Source organism: Phytophthora infestans, genomic scaffold (genome assembly GCF_000142945.1).
Source record: "Phytophthora infestans T30-4 supercont1.4 genomic scaffold, whole genome shotgun sequence".
Classification (NCBI taxonomy): Eukaryota; Oomycota; class Peronosporomycetes; order Peronosporales; family Peronosporaceae; genus Phytophthora; species Phytophthora infestans.
The window spans coordinates 4,656,023-4,677,830 of NW_003303755.1; the positions used below are offsets into that span (position 1 = coordinate 4,656,023).

The following is a 21,808-nucleotide window of genomic DNA, read 5'->3' on the forward strand; positions in this document are numbered from 1 at the left end:
GAGAGGAGAAGAAGACGCAGGGCGTCTGTGACGTCTTCGACGTCGGACGAGGTGTCCAACGTGACGAGCGGTGCGGCTCCACGTGATTGCTGTGAACAGCTGTACACACTCGTGAACGGAGTGACGGGGGAGGCGCTTAAGCTCCGAAATCCTTAAGAACCCCAAGGATCCGGTATATCCTTTCGTGACGGAGTATGTGGACGTGGTGAACAAACACCCACCGACCCAACTTCCACTAGATCGAGCGTACGGCATGAGATCGATCTCGTGCATGGCACAAAGTACTGTGTCACCAGATGCCTTTTTCGATGCGAAAGCGAAGGCAGGCATGGTGCGGGAGTAAAGTCCCCGCACTCGACGCCACGTTTCTGCGTTCGAAAGCCGAGCGGGAAGTGGCGTCTAGTTCACACTTATAACAAGCTGAACAACGCGACAGTGCCGGTCCAGACACCAATCCCACGATATTCAACCGCCTGGTGACGCCATTGCGGGCCTTCGTACAAACGATTTAAGACGACAGCTTCGTCCATTGCCATGCCGAAGGAGGCAAGACGGCCACGGAGGTGTATCAAGGACACCTCCGTCGAGTGTTGGACGCGATGCGTGCGAACAAGCTCTACGCTAACATCGACAAGTGCGTCTTCGCGTCACCAGAGATCAAGGTTCTCGATTGCTTCGTCAGCAACGTGGCCGTTCGAGCTGACCCAGACAAGGTCCAGGTCATTGCAGCGTGGCCAACGCCCCGATCCCAGAAGGATGGTCGAAAGTGGTTGGGCTTGGTCAACTACCTTCACAAGTACAGCGCAGGGTACGCCATTGTCCTCATTCAGAAGAACGTTGACTGGCGCTGGGAGCAAGAGCACCAGTATGCCTTTGATATCATCAAGTCCAGTCTCCAAGAGGCTCCTGTCCTGGCACTGCCGGACGAGACGAGTTTCAGCGTCGTCTGTGATGCCTCCGACTATGCCATTGGCTGTACATTGCTGCAGGTCGACACGGCTGGACCATCTTGTTCCAATCCCGGCAGCTCAAATCCTCCAAACGGAACTACCCTGTCTACGACAAGGAGCCCTGGAAAAGAAGTACACCCTTGTAAAGTTTTGGGTTCATCTTCTGGGCTCACGGCCCTTTGTGATCTACACAGATAACGCATCCTTGAGGACAGCCACGAATTCGCCTCACCTCTTCCAACGGATGGCGAGGTGGCTGTCCTTCTTCGCGGAGTACAATTTCCGCGTTGAGTATAAGCCGGGCAAGCTCAACGTGCTTGCGGACGCCCTCTCTCGGCGCCCAGACTACAAGTTGGCCTATATCACACGGGTGACAACGGATCTATATGATCGGATACGCGTGGCGTATTGGGACGATGAGGCTGTCGCACCTATCGTCATGTTCCTCGCAGCAGGAACGAACGCAAACTCCGACTGGCTTTCGTCGCGACAGCGTTCCTGGCTCCACCGATATGAGTTGAAGGATGGCCTCCACTATTACCGGGTGGAGCCTAGTAAACCTCCACGGGTGGATCTGAAGTCCGACATCCTCGCGGAGGCGCAAGAAGCGCCCTCCAGCGGCCACTTGTGCCGCGAGAAGACCTTTCTGTCAGTCTCTCAGGTAGACCCACCTGTACAAGCGACTCGCACGGTACGTGAAGACATGCGAAACATGTCTGCGGGCTAGACCCGCAGGGCACGCTTCGGCTCCGTTACAGAGCCTGCCCGCTCCGGCTGACTGTTGGAAGTCGACGAGTCTTGACTTTATCTTTGGGCTTCCCGCTGACGGACATGACCGGATGAGGACTGTAATTCTTGGAAAGTGGTTATGTACTGTACATCGAGGGCTGAGGGTTGCAATTTGAGTGGTACTGTACACGCTTTTCAACTGCCCCAACTCTGGCTACCCGTACAATTGCGCTTTCCCTCGTCTCAAGAAGCAGCTCACAACGACGAACTACGGATATTCTTGGACGAACGCTATATCCGTATTATATTGAACTGGTGGCCAAGCATGGGTACGTTGCCAATTGTGCATGTGCAAGGAGATTAAATTGTCGGGCTTTCCAGTGGCACATGAGCAAGCGGAGGGGGCTGGCACTGCTTGTATAACATTCTACATAAAAATGGATAAGTATTCAAATCCTCCTCGGTGTCTATTAATTCATTCCTTCGACACTTTGAAAACTCGTGTTGATCATTTTGGTTTTACGAGTTTAAAGCTCTGCTTGTTTTAGAAAACTATCGTCAATAGAAAGTAGTTGTGATGACAGGAGCTTCCTTGACAGGGCTAACTTTCTCCAACACCTTTTGCCCCATGTCTGGGTCTTCCAACTTTTGCAGCAACTTAGCGTTCAAACTTCGTTCGCGGCTGTTCATGAGCGTGCGAGGCAAGTGCAGCGGTGACATGGGCTGTCCCTGCCTCTGCTCGACCATTTGCACAATTAGCTTCTCCTGGAAGCTCTTGTTACGCTGCCGTATACCTTGAACCTGTCGTTGTTGGGCTTCAATCGCTGCTCGTCCCTCGGCGTGATACTGACGAGCAAACGTTAGATCATCCTCGACTTCTTGACGCTCCCGTTGTTTCTTTTGGGCTCGTTGCACAAACAGAAATTTCTGTCGCTCAAGTGCCTCCTTGTGACGCGCGTCCTTCTTCTGTTGCTGAAGTAAAATATCTGCCGTATCTTTCTTCTTCTGGTATTCCTCTGCACGCCGCTCGTCCTCTAGTGCCTTCTGTCTCATTTGTGCCTGTAAGTTTTCAGCAATCCCCATCCGCTGGTCGCGTCGTTGCAGGTTTGTCTGCAATCGACGCATGCGCTCTTCGTCCTCTTTCGCCAACCGACGAGCATACGCTTCCATGAGTTCCACATCTTCCTGGTGCTCCAGCAACTTGGCTCGGCTTTTCTGGTTTTGAACGAGCGTATTCTCGTTCTGCAGCTTCTTCATACGTGCGTGTTCAGTCTCGCGACGATGACGAGCATCTGCCTCTAAACGCTTTAGCTCTGCTTGAACACGCTCCACCTCCGTAGCTTCGTCCAGTTTGCGCTGAGCTTCGTGTTGCTCCGCTGCAAGTTTCTGTTGTCGCAGCTGCTCGTCTCGCTCGCGACGGACTTTAATAATGCTATCATGCTGTTGCTGCAGTTTGACGCTCTCTTGTTCTCGCCATTTGCTGATGTCTTGCACTTGGTGTTGGAAAGCTTCTTCCTTCATCTTCTTCTCCGTGTTACGATATTTGGTTTTCTCTTTCTGCTGAGCATCCAACCAAGCCTTTTGCATTCTCTTCTTCTCCATTAATTTTGTCTTCTCCCTCTCTTGATCACTTTCAAACTCGACAAGAGTGAGTGCGTTGAGGAGCACCCACTCATCCTGTCCTTTGAAGTTGGCTGAAGGACTTCTAGACACGGATCCAGCACTAACAGAAGTTCTAGTCCCTTCTGCATGGGCTCCTCCATCACTGTTGTCTTCCATGCTGCCATTATTGCTGTCCAATTGTTTGAGTTTATGACGTTTCATACTCATCTTCTTGACCACTGCTTCCAACGCCACAATATCCGCCTCCATCACCCTCCTTTGTGAGTGCAGAACTAGACGATTGGCCATCGAGGCGATAGAGGAGGCGAATTTCGGGTCTTGCTTAGCATATTTCGCCGTGAGCTTGGCTGTTAGAGCGTCGGCCACAGCTTGTCTCTTATCGCTCTTCACTTCTTCCTGTAACATTTAAAATCGTTAGCGTGCAGCTCAGATTATTTCGATAAAGCTCAAGACGTACACGAATCAACAGAGATACAGCCTTGGCGCGGTTGCTCATTTCCGGTTGCTTCAGCTTCGTGCTGGACACTGCGTCCTTGTCTAGGGCAATCGTACGCTCAAAGAAAATGGGGGAGCTGAAGTGGAGAGGATCATCAAGAGGTGATACGAATATTAATAGCGACAAGAAATTGACTATTTCCGTACGTCGCCCGGCGTTTTTACTATAAACGATATGACCATCATTCTGAAATGTCTTTAATTTTGGTGAACGGAGGAAGTATGACGTATTGGTTCCGCAGTCGCCCTACTGCTTACATGTACATTCGTTGTCGCTTACGCGAACTTGGCTCGCTTAATTTCCGATGGCTCGGATAGCTTGCGCTTAGGCATCGGCACCAGACCGCTCGTCTGCCCCTTGTACTCCTGGTAGGGCTTCAACTTGCCCCAGCGCTGATCCGCGTCCTCTTCAAGAAGCGGAATACCCGATCGGAAAATGATTAGCAGGGTCATGAAGGTGGGGCTAACAGCAGCACCGCATTGTAGAGCAAAGCTTGGCAGCGTGTGCGCGCCCACCAAAAAGACACCGATCCACATCATGATCTCACCGAAGTAGTTCGGGTGGCGACTGTAGCCCCACAGTCCGGTGCGAATAAACTGGTCCTTGTTGCGCTTGTCGAGACGGAACTTGGTCTTTTGGTAGTCCGCCGTGACTTCGATTATGTATTCAACAACCCACAACGTGGTGCCAATAACGTCGAGCGGCTTGACCTCGGGGTCGTCGACGCCGTGCACCACACTGAGCAGCACGGCCAGCAGCGTAAGGAATACCCAAAGACCCTGAATGTTCCAGGCCGAAAGGAAGCACAGCGGGTTCACGATAATCTCGGCGAAACGCTTGTCGTTGCCGTCCTTGCAGATGCGCCAGAACAAGAACGAACCGAGTCGCACACACCAAAGCCACACGAACGCCGTCAGTAGAGCGTCGCGCCACGATGTCGACTCGGAGTATTGGTAGGCGAGCATGGAGACCGTGGCGTAGGTGGTAGAACCCGTGAGATCGAAGAATCGTTCAGTCATGTTGGGGATGCCGTAGATTGCAGAGATCCACTGCATGCCCACACAGACACCGGCGTAGAGCTGCAATTCCGTGACGTAGCCCACGGTAGCCACGAGTGACATGCAGGTCAGCAGCTCGCGTAAGTCTTGCGCGAAGCCCATGGTTGGCCGATTGAGGAGGAGAAAGCTGGGGATTGCGACCAGCCAAGGAAATTGGGGAATAATGCTCCGATAAGTCGAAGTTGGCAGCGAGTTGCTGGCAGGGACTCCAAATTACGGTAGGGAAGGTCGTTATGGGAAGATCGGTATAGGACCTTCAATGCAACATGCGCAAGTTGCAGTGACCGTGGAGCACGCGACAGACGAGCATCTGGTCCCCCAAGATTTCATGTAATTTACGCCGTAAATGTTAAGGTCAGAATCTGACTCAGATAACCTTGCGCGCTTGTGAGGTCGGTGGCAACTTTCCGCGAAGCCGCATAAGATTGCAGTAAGACACTGCGCGCAACAGAGTGCCGTTTCCGCACGTTCCAACGATTGCTGCGTCCATTGTCACTGGCTGCCCACGACGCCATGACAGCCATGCTGGCAGCAGCTTTACTGCTGCATAGCGAGCGGAGCGGAGCGGAGGAAGGAAATTGTGTTTTCCACACGAGATTATCTGTGACCGGTATTACCGGTGTAGTACCGGTACGTGTACTCCCCACACGTGGCCTCCACTCCTCACTTCGCATTTGGAGAACAAGAACTACGAACAAGAAAGAAGGGGGTTCATCCTACACCATGTCTTCCAGCGCACCCAACTCGCCATTGTCCGGGGCCACCACGGCCCCGTCGGACAGCGCCTCTACCGTTCCAGCAGCCGACGTCGTCAACGTCACTGGTGGAGAGGAGACGTGGACCAATACATCCGCCCGCAGCACGCACCTCGGACCCTCCGCCGATTCGCACGAGCAAGTGAGCTGCCGCCCGCAACGTTTCCTCTCCAGCGCCGGCCGAGGCCCGCAAGGGAAAGAAAAAGGCGCCCAAGCGCACGACCCCGTCGCCTGCAGCTACTACCAGTCGAGCGAAGAGTGACGACTCCACTGAAGACGGGTCCGACCACGGCCTGGAGGACAAGGCGGCGACTCCTAAGCCTAAGAGGGCGAAGAAGTCAGCAGGGTGTACTGTCCCGATCGTGCGGCTCCCTCCACCAGTTGTACAACCTCCTACACCGGCTGCTCCTGAGATTCGCCCGAGCTCCCGGAAAGACTTCGACCTGTCCACATTTATGGCGTCGTTTGAGCCCGGTCGCGGTGTGGCATTGGCCGAGGGTCCTGCTGACCATCCTTCTCATCAAGAGCCTGACCCAACACCCATCGTACCGCAGCCTGCAGCACCAGTGGACCTGTTGCGCGAGCTTCGTTCCTTACGCGATGAGGTTGCACGCTTGCGGCAGCTCCGCGGTAGCGAAAGTACTCAATGGGGTGGGGCATCCGCAGGCACAATCGTCACGGCTCCGAACTCGAAAGGAGAGCTGCCTCCTTCTGAAGTCTGTTACCTGACCAGCGCAAGCTTCCCAGAAGGCTCAAAGAAGGCGAAGGGTGACTACAATCCTCCGCAAGCCCACATGTTGGCCGCAAGTCGAATGTTCCGTGACTTCGGTACGGAGACAGGTGAGGCTACATCTGCTATGTCTTTTGTTCTGCGGGTTCGGGAGCTGGACTGCGTGAGGTTCCAGGTGACACCCGCCGTCCTGATGGCAGTCTTCAGCGGGCGTTTAGGATCCCGTGGCCTAACAATGATGCACTTCAAGGAGAGCAGCGAAATTGTGTGCCTAGAAGACGGCTCGACGAACGCCAACTTCTCAAGCGACTTTAGTCCTTCATCAACGCTTCCTCCGGCCTCTATTACGTGCTCTTTCTACGAAGATATCCTTGACGCCATCCACGGCTTGAACGCACTGGGCCAGGAGGTCTGGTACGACCACATGCGCAAGCTGACGTCGACGTTGCGGGCGTTTGTGTCGAAGAACAAGCAAGCTGATCCCGCCAACACTCCTGGTCGCGTTCGTTTGACACTGATGTACGCGAACAAGTTCATCGGGACGGCACTGGGGTATCTTTAAGTGGATGATGCGTCGTGGTGGATTGGCTTCTGTGAGGTGCTGCGAGGCATCGACTACCAGTCGCCGCTGTGGGCGATGGCCCTCCTCAGTGTTCTCAGCCAACCAGCAGACAACGACGGGAGAGTTGCCCGTGACTTCGGCGGACGCCAGCGCCGCGACGAAGCTAGAAGACCTGCGATTCCTGACGGCATCCGACGTCTTATCCCGCTTAACCGGCGTGGCCAAGAACCGTGTTTGCTGAATGTGGCAAGTCTCCCGTGTTTTGGAGGCACCCGCGATCGTTGCGGCAACCACAAGCGAGCACACAACTGGCCGGACCGCCTGCCTCCGCGAGTACAGCAGTGGGTCGACGAGACGTACGGGTCGCGCCGCGCGAATCCAGGCGAGCGTCGCTGATGGGGCCGTGAGCAATGCAGCTCGGCATCCTTTCGGTACGAGAACCACCTAATGCAGGATAATAGATCAAGTTCTGCAGAAACAATGGTTGAGAGCAAGTTTAGTGAGGCGTCAACGCAAAAGCCACTTCCTCGGCACGAGAAGCGCGGGGAGGCGGATAGGGCGGTGGGAGAGCAAATACGCGCGGGAGCGAGAAATCAGCGTGTTTGAGGGTCATTTTGCCTATCAAAACCCACCGCAAGTGGCCTCTGAGCCCGGTCCGCAGCCTCCGCTATCCGTTGCGACTGATGGCTTCGTCACAAGCGAGGCGACCCTTACGGATATACATCCCTCTCCGACTATACAGTCTGATCCGTCTAGACAGTCGGTCATAGCCATACAGCACCCTTTGACTATACAGTCATCTGTTGCTATACAGCGTCCTTTGACCATACAGTCACCTATTACTATACAGCACCCAATGACTATACAGTCTGGTCCGACTATACAGTCATCCACAGCTATACAGCACCCTGCGACTATACAGTCTGGGTCGACTAAACAGTCATCCACAGCTATACAGCACCCTGCGACTATACAGTCTGGGTCGACTATACAGTCATCCACAGCTATACAGCCCTCTTCGACTATACAGCCCGGACCGACTACACAGTCACCCACGGTTATGCTGACTCCTCCGACTATGCATTCGCGCACCCACCCGCAGGGTTTGATTGGTATACACTCAGATCGCTCTAGTAGTGGTGTGGAAGTACGTACTAGTACCACCGAGAGACCGGTTGACCGAGAAGGGACTCGCACGATTCGCCCTGTAATATCAAGTCAAAGAGCAAGTGAGACGCATGACAGCGCAAGGATACGTCGAGACCTGCACAAACAAGTTCGGCATGCCGAGCTTACCAAGGTTATGGCCAGTTTTAACATCGAAATGCCCCACCAACACTACCCTGCGATGCACGAAAGCGCAGAAGGCCCGGTTTACCTGCTTAACCAACCATTGCATCACGCTCTATCGGACCTTGCACGCCGGTCGGCGCTCCCGCTACCTGCATTCGTAGAGTTAATTCGAGGCCAAACAGTGGAGGACTATCGCCCAAACAAGAACATCGTTCCGGCGGTCCTAAACAAGTTGTGTGAAGGATACGAGCACTTAAATCAACTTAACAAGATTGCTTGTGAAGGAGTCGAAGTCAAGTTAAGGGCGGCTCCACCCAGACAAGTGGTTCGGCCACCAAATCATGGCTCTGCTCATAAACGCGTCAACATTTTGCGCAAGAATATCCGGAAAGAGCAAGACGCCTGGAGATGCCTGGTTCTCGACATTGATCTGCTTGAGCAGTGGCCCGAAGTAATTATAAGTCCGTTCTGCGTCGTCGACAAGGTAAGCGAAGATGCCAACACGTCGGGTCGCACAATCCACGACTTATCCTACCCGGATGGTACTTCGATCAACGACTGCACGGACCAAAACAGCATAACTAAGCCGGACTACGCCCACTGCGATACCGTAGCGCGAGAAATTTTGAAAACGAAAGAATATTTTCCAAGTGCGGTTGTCCTTGTAATGACAGGGGACGTGGCATCTGCCTTCCGCCACATCAGCATCCACAGCAACAGTGTGTACTTGTTTGCCGGTCTTATCAAAGAAGAAAACGCATTGATCGTCGAGTTATCAGCACCTTTCGGATGGACGGGGTTTCCCGGCTTTTACGAGATATTTGGCGGAGCGATTTCTCATGTTCACGGCGGTCATTCGAATGCAGTTTTCCTGGTGGCTTCTTCAACTATTACTGGGTAGACGATCACATTAACGTGGCTGCCGACATTGACACCACATGCGTTGACATGGATCGTTCTCTCCGTTTTGCCATGGTCGCCGCCCTGGGTGTCGATGCTATCAACACTGAGAAGTTTACTCCCTGGAAGACGCGCCAGCGCGTTCTAGGACTCGAGTTCGATACAATCGAAGAAATTGTTGCCATGCCTTCAGCCAAAATCGACAAAGCCCGCAAAATCGTAGCTTTCGCCTACGTCGCAAGTTCACTCACCCGCAAGGGGTACCGGTCCCTGCTCGGAAGTCTACGCCATGTGGCAACATGTATTCGGGCCGCTAGACCATTTTTGCAGCGCCTACGGGTCCGCGAGGCTCGGCTCAACCGCTTCCAGAGCGTCCCCGTGACTGCTACAATGAAGGATGACCTACTGTGGTGGTGGATGATTTTGCACACCCCTCACCTGAACGGCGTTTCGCTAGCGTATTTTAACGCACTTCCGCCTCCGGACATTGTGGTTGAAACGGATGCTTCAGATTTCGGTCTCTGCGCACTTGACATATCCGCGAAGGGGGCACTGACGTACCAATTCACTCCGTCCGAGCGTGATCTCATCGCGGCGTTCAACAACGGAGAGACCAACGGTTTTGACATTAACTTCCGCGAGCTTCTCTCGTGTGCTTTCGCTGTGCATACATGGGCCGCAAGGTGGGCTTCAAACGCTCGCATTACTGGGAGGCCGCGGCACGTACACTTCCGCATCGACAACACATCTGCCGTCGCGTGGCAGAACAAATTGTCATCTCGCAATCCCAGGGCTCAAGTTCTTATTCGCCTGCTAAGTTGGTGGGAATCAACTTTTCGAGTCCGGTTCTCTGCGTCCCACATACCCGGCGCATACAACGTCCGAGCAGATGCTGGCTCCCGACTTACCCCTAACGCGTCGATTGTAATGGGCCCCTCCATTACATAAGTAGGTAGATTTCTTTACAAAAGTAGGTGCATCAGCACACGACTAGCGTGTGCTGAAATGCTGTCATGCCATTGGCTGATATATGGGGAGCCAGACCCATTATTAGCCAATTGGACTATGACGTGTATTTGAGTGGCCAGGGCTGTGGCCTTGGTCCTAAAATAAAGTCAGAGTTGATTTTTCCTTAAACCTAAGACTCAGTCGTCCTATTGCGAGCTTCCTCAACACTATAGTGTAAGCAAGTAACGGAGTAAATACCTGGCCCGTTACACCTGGTAGCACTTAGTAGTCCTTCCAACGACCAAGTTCGACATGAGCCAAGACCTCGACCACGCTGCCTTTCTTTATCTCACTCGGATCGAGTGGGAAGCTCTCCACCGCCTTGCGGCGGTGTCCGGCGAAGCCGTCGTCACGTCGCTGCTGCGCTCAGCGACGCCCGACGAGCAGCGCGTTGCGGCACAAGAATTCATGGAACGCGAGCTCGCCGATGCGAATCGGCGAGTGTCAACTCCCTCGCGTATCTCCACGAATGACGTCGAGAAGCTAGAGACGTCCACCTACTCCGGTGCTGGAGGAGATCGACTTCCGCTGAATCGCTGGTTTCGAGAGATCGACATCGCCATCGCCTCGAGGTTGATCGAGGCGCCTTCCGCGAAGGTCCATTTCCTCCTCTCGCGGCTGTCTGGGAAAGCCAAGGAATGGGCTCTCGGCAAGTTGGTTGTCGATCCCATCGTCTTCTTCACTCTGGATACCCTCCAGAGTGACCTTCGGCTCGCGTTCGAGCCGCCGCAAGATGAATCCCGAATTCGGGCAGACTTTTTCGCCCTTCGGCAAGGCACGATGACTATGCGCCACTACGTCCAGAAGACACGACACCTCGCGTCGTGCATCGTGTCTAAGCCGATCGATATGGCCTCTCAGGTTCATGTATTCGTGTTCGGTATGCGCGAAGGCATGACGCGCTACTGCCTTACAAGATCGGACCCCTCTACGCTCGAAGAGGCATTCGCCCTCGCCCTACGCGAGGACTACGTGGTTGCGACGTCATACGCTCACGCGCTACCTGCTTCTGCTCGGGATTCTGCGCCCGAGCCCATGGACATCGACGCTATCGATGCGACGAGCAATCGTCAGCGTTATGCAGCGCGTCGGAGCGGTGCTCGGAACAATCGTTCTCTCACCTGCTTCCGCTGTCGGAAGGTCGGTCATCGCGCGGCGGAGTGCCGCGCGCCAGCTCCAGTGCTTGCGCATGTCGATGCCGAGCCCGTAAGTTCTGACCAGCCAAAAAACGGTCAGGGTCAGTAGGTGCGGGGCGCCCTACTGGCTGGAATGGAGGTCCGGGTCCCCCGGTGGCAACCCAACCTCCTAGCCCTCCTGTGCTGCATGCACACTTTCATGCCACCACCACGCCGAGCGATTCAAGATTGATCATTGTCAGTCTTCATGTCGCCGGTGCCCGGCGACCACTGCGAGCGCTCCTTGATTCAGGAGCGACCAACAACTTCTTCCGCGCGTCGTGCTTGTCGGTACTCCCGTCGGACATCACTGTCCGCAAAGGTAGAGGGGAAGGTCGCTGTCAAGTTGTCGATGGGAAATCACGCCGCGTAGGGCGGCGCGAGATTACCCTTCCGTACACGTTCGACGGTTTCCGAAGCAACGACGACTTCCTCGTCATTGAGATGAATTACGCGTTTGACTGCATCCTGGGTATGCCGTGGCTGACGCGCTATCAACCAGAGATTGACTGGTTGGCCCGGTCGGTCAAGCGCCGCAGTGATTATGATGTGAGCGAGGTGTTCACGCACCTCCTGGTCGCCCAGAAGGATTGGCCTCACGTCACCGTCGTGGACCGGTCATCCACGACGCACGTTGTGCACAGAGTGAGCGATGGCCCTCTCTGCACGGCTTGCGCAGTGCTGTTAACTGACGAGTCCCCGCGGCGCCGCGGGGATGAAGACCAACTGGCGGTCTAGCAGGGGCTCCCGCAGATGTACGAGACGGCGGTCGAGCAGGGACTCCCGCAGACGAATGAGATGGCGGTCGAGCAGGGGCTCCCGCAGACGAACGAGATGGCGGTCGAGCAGGGGCTCCCGCAGACGAACGAGATGGCGGTCGAGCAGGGGCTCCCGTCAATTGAGCCGGTGGTCGAGCAGTTGGCGCTCCCGCTGAACACTACCGCGGTCGAGCAGGGGCTCCCGCTAGAGGGGGGTGACATCTCGTCCAGCGAGAGCGACTCATCATCCTCGAGTTCGCACTCGAGGCGGCGAAAGAGGAAGTCGAAGCGGCGTCGGCTGAAACCTCGCCGAGAGCCCGTACCAAGTGACAGCTCACCGACGGAGTCGATCTGCGTGCTTGAGTATGTGGAAGGTACCTCTGGCCGCCGACGAACACTCGAGCTTGCAAACCCGCCTGGCGAGGCAGGGTCGATCACTCGACTTCCAGGTCTCTCCTGGAAGAACTTCCTTCGCGGCCTCAAGGACGATGAAATCGAACAGGTTTGCCTGATCACCGACGCCGATTCGGCGTCGCTCGAAGTGAATGCAGTCAGTGACGGCGACGCTCCCTCGCGCCCAAAGAGCGCTGAGCCGAAGTCGGCCCGCGAGGAGCGCTTCGCAGCGCAGTCTTGGGACGCGCTACGCGAATCCGGCAATCCAGTCTACGAGACCGCCCGCGAATATGAAGATGTATTTCCGGATAAGATCCCAGCTGAGTTGCCAGCTGACCGAGGAATTCGCCACGAGATTGATCTCGTGCCCGGCTCGAAGTATTGTGTGACGCGGCAGTGGCCGCTCCCGCGAGATCAGGTCCAAGCTATCGATGACTTCTTCGAGAGCCGCCGCAAGGCGGGTCATGTGCGTGAGAGCACATCGCCGCACTCCAGTCCGACCTTCTGTGTGAAGAAAGCCACGGGCGGATGGCGCATCGTCCATGCCTTCAACAAGCTAAACGACGCTACCATCCCTGCCCAGACGCCGATTCCTCGGAAGGACATGGTGCTCGACGCAATGTCGGGTAGTGAGGTCTTCAGCGCCATCGACTTGACCGATGGGTTCTACCAAATCCTCATGAGGCTGAGCGATATACCGCTCACAGCGGTAAGCACTCCCAGTGGTATGCTCTGGGAGTGGCTTGTTATGCCGCAAGGGTTGAAGAATGCTCCCGCCACGTTCAATCGCATGGTATCCCATGTGCTGCGCCCGCTCCGCGACTTCGCACCGAGTTATTTCGATGACATCTTCGTACACAGTCGCGCTGAGGGAGGCCTCAGCGCGCTTGAAGTCCACTTGAAGCATCTGAGGCAAGTCTTCCAAGTGATGCGCGAAAACAAGCTGTATGCCAACTTGAAGAAGTGTATATTCTGCGCGCCGGAGATTCCGGTGCTTGGCTGCTTTGTGAGCAAGAATGGCGTCCGCGCCGACCCCGAGAAAGTGTCGTCGATATGTGCGTGGCCTACGCCACAGAATCCCACTGAATTGCGTCAGTGGCTGGGTCTCGCAAATTATCTCCACAAGTACACGAAGAATTACGCCGGATTGATCCAGCCGCTCTCTTCGTTGTTGAAGAAAGATGTGTCGTGGTCGTGGACTTCCGCACATCAAGCCGCCTTCGACTCGGTGAAGAAGAGTCTCGCCGAGGCCCCAATCCTCGCGCTCCCGGATGACTCGAAGCCTTTTCACGTCGTCTGCGACGCGAGCGATTTCGCCATCGGCTGTGCGCTGATGCAATTCGATGAAGAAGATCGAGAGCGTGTCGTAAGCTACCAGTCTAGGCAGATGAAGCCGGCGGAGCGCAACTACCCTGTTCACGACAAGGAGCTCCTTGCGATGCGCTACGCTCTGATCAAGTTCAGAGTCTACTTGTTGGGTGAGGATACCTTCGCGGTGTACACCGATCATGCATCGCTGAGGACAGCGATGAAGAGTCCTCATCTCTCCCAGCGGATGGCCCGCTGGCTATCGTTCTTCTCCGAGTACAACTTCGTTGTCCACTACAAACCCGGCAAGAACAACATTCTCGCCGACGCTTTGTCTCGGCGTCCCGACTACGACCCACGCGGTGCATTGGGTCGACAAGCTTCGCTGCATGAAGACGATGTAGACGAGTGTGCCACGTGCGAGGCGTCAGGCGTCAACCTGACGAGCGTCTCCCCGGTAATGCCACTTCGCGACGAGATCCGAGCTGCTTACGAACATGACTCGACGTGCTCCAGTATCCTGAAGCATCTCCGCTCTCCCAGCGCCGACACACTGGGAGCCCTTTCCCGCTCTGTACGAAACAAAATCCACCGATATCGTCTCGAGGACGAGCTGCTGGCGTACAGCATCGACAACTTCGATGCCCCACGTGTCGTTGTCCCTAACGACCCCGATCTGCGCTCACGGATTATCCATGAGTTTCATGATGCCCCGCTGGGCGCTCATCTCGGTCGCGAGAAGACATTTGCCGCTGTGTCACGCGACTTTTATTGGCCACACCTGTACAAATGGGTGCGTAAGTGGGTGCGCACCTGCGAGACCTGCCAGCGCATGAAACCTGCCTCGTCTTCGCAGGCTCCCTTGCGTCCTCTACCAGTGGCCACCGAGGCCTGGCGCTCGGTGTCGATGGACTTCATCTTCGGGCTCCCACCCGATGCTAAAGGACGATCAGGTGTCTTGGTATTCGTAGACCGCTTCAGCAAGATGGTTCACCTGATTCCGGTGTCGGATGCGATCACCGCGGCAGATACCGCGGTGCACTTCCTCGATGCTGTCTTCCGTCATCATGGCCTTCCCGAATATATCGTCTCCGACCGCGACCCGCGCTTCACGTCGGCCTTCTGGTCAAAGCTCTTCGAGCTACTGGGCTCGAAGCTAATGATGTCCACAGCAGCCCATCCGGAAACGGGCGGCCAGACGGAGCGCGTAAATCGCGTCCTCGAAGACGTCCTTCGAAGCTACGCGACGTCGTTCTCCAGCTGGAGCTCGTTTCTGCCACTGGCCGAGTTCGCTCTGAACAACGCGGTACACGCGTCGACTGGGCTGACGCCCTTCTTCGTTAATAACGCGCGACACCCGCGTGTCCCTGCTCTCCTCGCCGTGGGCCATCCCACAGCGCCGCGTGTCTCCACTCTGGGTGGGGAAGAAGCTGCCGACAAGCCGTCTACTCCATCTGCGATGTCTCCGGCGGCTACACCGGTACTGGGTCAACCGGTACATACACCGGTTGCTAATGATATCTCGAGTGTATCCCCTGTTCCCACGTCGGTCAACGCAGTGACACGCTCCGCATCGAGCTCACTTGCGCCAGCTAACTACGCGCCGAAGCATGCGGCGCGACCAATCGACTCCGCAGTCGTCTCCGACTTCGTACTACAGCGCCAAGCGGTCACCCGCTATGTTCGAGACGCACTGCAGGATGCAGTGGACAAGCAGAAGGAGAACGCCGATAGGATCGGCCGCAAGAACACGGCCACGTTTACGACAGGCGAACGCGTGCTCCTGTCGACTGAAGGTATCAGAAACTCTGCGGTTACCAACCTCGGCGCGAACAAACTCGCGTCGCGCTTTATTGGGCCATTTACGGTAATCAAAGCCATTGGTGATGCCTACACGCTTGACATTCCTACGTCACTACGTCTGCATCCGACGTTTTACGTCGGACGGCTCAAGAAGTATCACCCCGCTACGATTCCAGAGTCGTCTCAGGCTACTGAGCCGAAGCATGCGTCGAGCGACCTTCTCGACGGGCGCGGCGAGCCATCGACCCATCCGCACCAGGAGTCGGATCTCGAGGCTGCGTCCCCGTCTGCAAACGTCCGTGAACCGACCTCTCCAGCATCTGCAACCGAGCAAGGATCTCTCGGTTCGACTGACGCAGCTGCGCACTCTCCCCGGTGGCCCGGGCAGTCTGATCGAGAGCCTCATCCAACTCCTGCTGGACATCCCAGTAGCTGTTCAGCAAGTCGTTCTCGCTCTGGGCAGCCAGAGCGCGAGTGCTATCGACGCGACGGCCCTCCTCCTGTTGTTGACGCTGCCGGAGATACCCGCTGGATTGTTGAGTACATCGTTGCCCACGAAGATCCACTTCGCGCTCCCAAACGTCATCGTGGGCTCGCCCACGATGTTCCAGCCGACCGTCGCTATCGGGTACGTTGGCTCGGGTTTCCTCCCGACGAGAATACGTGGGAGCCTCGCGCCAATCTCCTTCGGGACGTCCCGAATGTGGTCCAGGCGTATGAGTCCAGCCTCGCTGCAAACCACCTTGTGACACATGCCAGCTCGCACGAGGAGAGCGACTCGAGCGATCACGCGAACGTGATCGAGACCGATGACTTGGTCGACCACGTGAACGGGACCGAGATCTGCGATTTGTGCGACCACGCGAACGTGATCGAGAACGACGACTTGAGCGGCCGCGCGAACGAGACCGAGTCCGATGCCAAGAATCTTCACGTGCAGGGCGTCGGCGTGAGCCGGCGCGATTAGAGGCGCGCACGTTCTCGGCCAACGAGCGACGATACTTCTCGATCCACCCGTGTTCTTGTTCACCGAGCGGATACTCGGCGATGTGGCTTCTCCACTCCTCGACAGTCGGACGCGATCCAGTACAAGTGCCACAACCTTCAGCGACCCTCACGTAGCAGATGCGGCGCATGTCCTCCCATGCGCTGGTGCAGACGCGCTCACGGAGCTCCGTGAGCGAGTGCTCCTTGACGATCTCCTCGCGGTACACCAGCCAGCCGACGAAGCTCTCCCCTTCTTCCTGCGTCCGGTTCCAACGCCGGATGAAGGCGCACCACGACTCCTGCAATGCGCCATATGCGACACCCTCGACAGGCTTCTGACGCAGTCCTCGGAAGCGCCGGAAGTGATCCTTCATCGTGTCCAGTGTGTCCGGAGCCCGCGCTCCGGATATGTCATAGAGAGCCCATGCCCGGAGCTGGTCGTCCATCACGCGCGTGCCCCGTGCCGCTGCGGTCGACGACGTCGCCGTCGTCGGTGTCCCCGTCCGCTGTTGATCCATCGTGCTGTTCGTCGTCTTCTCCGCAAGTCGAGTTATGTCGCTCCTGCGCTTCGCAGGAGATGTCTCCGTCTCTGTTTCGCTCCGCCCGTTAGCCAAGTCCCCGTTCGCCATCCTCACGCAGATTGATTTGTTCTTCGCCCACTGCTTATGTTGCGTAAGTGCAACTTTAAGAGGGGGGGTAATGTAATGGGCCCCTCCATTACATAAGTAGGTAGATTTCTTTACAAAAGTAGGTGCATCAGCACACGACTAGCGTGTGCTGAAATGCTGTCATGCCATTGGCTGATATATGGGGAGCCAGACCCATTATTAGCCAATTGGACTATGACGTGTATTTGAGTGGCCAGGGCTGTGGCCTTGGTCCTAAAATAAAGTCAGAGTTGATTTTTCCTTAAACCTAAGACTCAGTCGTCCTATTGCGAGCTTCCTCAACACTATAGTGTAAGCAAGTAACGGAGTAAATACCTGGCCCGTTACATCGATTGTGGATCTTTTTACGTCGCTAACTTCCGGCTGGTTGCAGGTGTCCCCGCCGGTGGATATACAAGGCCTAACCAGAGTCTGGCAGTGTATCTCCGCGCGCACCCCGTTGCCGACTCCACATTTGTGCAGTACAGTCGATCCCTAGGCAAGTGGACCAGTTGGATCTCACACAGAGGCGCTCACCCATATCTTCTCGACGTCTCCATTCATCGGAAAGTGCAGTATATTTCAGATTTCGCTCTCCACGGTTTTCAGTTCGGCTTCGGATCCGGCGGTCCAATCCGTAGTGATTCCATTACAGCGGTTCTTCATGACGTACGACACTTTTTCGCCGCTTTCGGTTACGACTTCTCGATCGCACACCCAGACATCCGCATGCTTCTCAAAGGCACCAGCCGTCTCGATACACCACGGCTTTGTAAGGAACCGGTTTCACTCGACATTCTGGAAGCCTGCTTTCGCAGCTTGACGATGGCTACACCACGTGAGCAAGCTTTATGGGGGGTGATGTGCTTGGCGTACTTCTTCCTCCTACGTCGATCGGAGATCGTGTCAATCCGAGGAGCTTCTTTCAAGTGGTTTGCACCTCGAGCTGAGGACATTATAACTGTCGATGCGATGGGCAGGCCAACTCAGGATCCATCGCAAGCTCAGGGCGTGTGGATACGGTTGATAGGTTCGAATACAAACCAAGGCGGAACCCCTACGGCAAGAATGCTCTCTCGCTCTGGCCATCACTTCCTTTGCCCTGTTTTCGGAGCTCTTGTACTTCTTCAAGCAAGGAAAGGTCTTCCGGCTAGCATTCCAGCCGCGGTGTTCATATCACACCGAGGAGTCTTAGCCTGCGTTTCAGCTGAAGATTTGTCCCAAGCTATAAAGCGTGCTGCCGTCCGCACCGGCAAGAACCCTCGCCACTTTAGTACACACTCCCTTCGCGCAGGCGGGGCGACCCATATGTACCGCTCCGGCGTGGATGCACTGACGATTCAGTTTCACGGCCGATGGGTATCTGACGCGTACAAAACCTACACTCGACTCTGCAACGAGTCCGTCACTGCGCTGTCAGCAAATATGGTGGCTGGACAAATGGGGGACACAACACTGCATTAGTGAGGGTGACTGCATGACCATTAATGGGGGCACCGCTCTCCTCGTCCTTTTTCGGATCGAGCTGATGGACATTGCATAAGCTCTCGTTAATGTGCCTGTTTGTTTGACCCCTAAGTGTGTGGAAAGGTGTATTCCATAGTGGAGCGGAGCGGAGGAAGGGAATTGTGTTTTCCACACGAGATTATCTGTGACCGGTATTACCGGTGTAGTACCGGTACGTGTACTACCCGAAAGCTGCCAACCACACACGTGGCCTCCACTCCTCACTTCGCATTTGGAGAGCAAGAACTATGAACAAGAAAGACCCGCCTCTCCTCGTCCCTTTTCGGATCGAGCTGATGGTCATTGCATAAGCTCTCATTAATGTTCCTGTTTGTTTGACCCCTAAGTGTGTGGAAATCGAAATCATTCCCACATGTTTTCCGGGTGTACTGTACTGTACCGCTATGTCATTGAGAAGTCCCCAAGTACCGGAACGCGGTCCAGAGTATTATAGTACCGGTATTTACAGGCAGTACTGGTATTTACAGACTGTTTAAGTACTGTACTATAAACCCATAATTCCATTCACTACGAAACTGGAGATGGAGGAGTAAACTTTTACTAATAGGCCAAAACTGTAGTTGTAACAATAACACAACTAGAGAGTTTACCTCGTCTCCGTCTCTAGCTACGTGAGGTATTGTACTGGCCAGATGAACTGATGCACCACTTGCTCATAATTTACGTAGCTCACCCAAAATCAAGCGCACTGCTAGCGCGCTTCTGCAATCAGAGCTGTTGGCTCTCAGGCTTTATTACTTTCCTACCTGCATCCACTCGTGTACATTACTGGAGTAGCGATGTCCCACAAAACACCCCAAGGTGAACTGCTGATTGTCCGTACCCATCAGTATTTTCTCGCGAAAGCTCAACAACGGCTTGACCCTCTCGGTTGAGCTGTACGCGAGCGTGTTGTCACATGTCTTGTGGTGTCCGATCTCGTTGGTACATCGCCAGTAGAACAGAAGTTATGAAGTCTCAAAATTGGCGTATCAGTTCATCTGGCCAGTACAATAGAGAGTTGGAGACGGATAGATATAGGTTTCACATTCTCATCTGCGCAACGGATGACGAAAATGCTGTCGTGGTTCCTATATCTACTCCCGTCGCACAGGCGGCTGTCTTGCTTTCTGCAACATGTGACCCTGCGCCAACAAGGCCCAAAAAGCAAATACTCACCGTGACAGTCCTGGAATTTGAGCCCATGCTTCTATCCGCCAGTTGTGAGAGTTGGTTTGAAGCCAACCTTCTATGCGCCAGAAAAACGTTTTTGCTCATCACTAGCCTGCTTCACCGACAGAATATTGTTTTCGCTGGAGTCTATTCCAAGCGACACTCCTATATCTTGCAGCGCTACTCAAAATTCAGTGTACTGTTTGTGCATGTGCTTCAGCTGCAAAACATCATACAACGTTGGTTTAATTAATGAAAAGCATCGTAACAAATATTGTGAATCACAGTTTGTGCTAGACATACCTTCGACTTGCACTGTCCTACATCCTCCTGAAGGTCTCCCAGACGGAACATCTTAGCTGCTACCATGCTCAAGGCAGCAGCGAGCTGTTTCGATCTCTTAGTACCCTCAAACGATACTTCATCGTCACAAAACGCACACGTAATAAGGTGTTCGCTGCCTTCGACGTCCATGCGAACACTGGTTGTTGTGGTGCGTCGGAAGCAGCCTTCTTCGCTCACTTCCCCCGGCTCTTCGACTACAGGGAGGCAGATACAAGGGCTGCGTCGTCCACCGAGGTGCTAAATGCCGAAGGAAGTATCGGCGTTGTCGGTGGCGCCGCCGAAGCCTGGGCGAGAGACACGAAAGTGTTGGGCACGTCGCCGCCACTATCGACGCCCGACAGCTGATCCTCGAGGCTTGACATCACCGATATTTCTTCCAGAGCTGCTTCAAACGTAGATGCCAATAGCAACGGCTCTTCGCCACTGTGGAGACCTGCTTCAGCGCGCGGAGCAGCCCTCTTTGTATGCGCTGGCATGACTGTCAATTTTCGACTGGTGTTGCACCTATTCGATTGGTTGAAATTTAGCTGGAGAATTTTCTGTGACGGACAAACCAGAGATGGAGATTAAGATCTGCTGCCTCCATCTCTATCTCCAAATTCGTAGTGAACATGCTCTTAACAAGACTCCCTAAAATAACTCCTTCATTAGAATAACCCCTGCTAAAAAATAACCCCTGCTAAAAAAAAACCCTTCCCTAATAAACAAATTAAGTGGAAGTGAGCGTCCGAGAGTATACAAATTTTCATTGAACAGTAGTTCACAGGTCCCTTTTGTCGAAGGAAGCGAAGTGACCAGTTTAAGGTAAATTGTAAACTGAAGGTATTTATAGGTAAACTAAGCTTGAGCTAAATAAACAAACTATAAGTCACCTATTGTAACGGGGTACGTAGCCCTATGTGTACCGCTAGTTACAAGAAGTGTGACACGTCACACTTCGGGATATTTGGTACAAGGTACCAAGGTCGTCCAAGGCCAACCATTATAGGTGACTTATAGTTTGTATTTTTAGCTCAAGCTTAGCCTACCTACAAACATACTCAGTTTACAACCTATCTTAAATTGGTCACCTCGCTCCCTTTAGGTGAAAAGGGACCTGTGAGCTGCCGTTCACGGAGAGTTTGTATACTCTCGGAAGCCAACTTCCTCTAGCGCAAGGTGCTGTGTGACCCCGTCACAGTTGGTAGCACTTGTAGTCAATCCGCGCCAACGCGGGTAGACTACCTGAACCTCTCTAAAGTTCGTTGCCATGGATAGGAACGACTTCTCCCATCTGAACGACTTACAGTTCGAGTCGGTTCGGAAGATGGCAGGCATTTTCGGGATGGAGGTCCTGCAGAGCCTGGTGTCGTCAACACCAGCCGAGCAGGTCGAGCGCGTCAATGCGTTTGACGTTTACGAGAAGGGGCTTATCGCGCATGTGCGGGAGAACCTGCAGGCTCCGGTGGCGGAAGCAAATCCGCCTCACCCGAAGCCAATACTGCTGAAGGTTAAGCCGTATGAAAGGAAGGAAGGTGAGACCCTTCACTTTTGGGTCCGAGAGATAGAGCTCGCGATGGACGCGGCTCTGATCTCGACCGAGCTACTCCGTGTTGCTTTTGTACCCTTC

General features: G+C 54.6%; 1 protein-coding gene across 1 annotated transcript; it reads right to left on the minus strand.

The window, feature by feature from the left end:
• Positions 1 to 2,237: 2,237 nt before the first annotated feature.
• PITG_04006 (uncharacterized protein) lies at positions 2,238 to 5,268 on the minus strand (the record flags this gene model as incomplete). Its single annotated transcript, XM_002906987.1, has 3 exons — positions 2,238 to 3,698; positions 3,760 to 3,874; positions 4,078 to 5,268. 3 exons carry the CDS (start codon positions 4,956 to 4,958, stop codon positions 2,238 to 2,240), a joined length of 2,457 nt encoding a protein of 818 aa, XP_002907033.1.
• Positions 5,269 to 21,808: the final 16,540 nt, after the last annotated feature.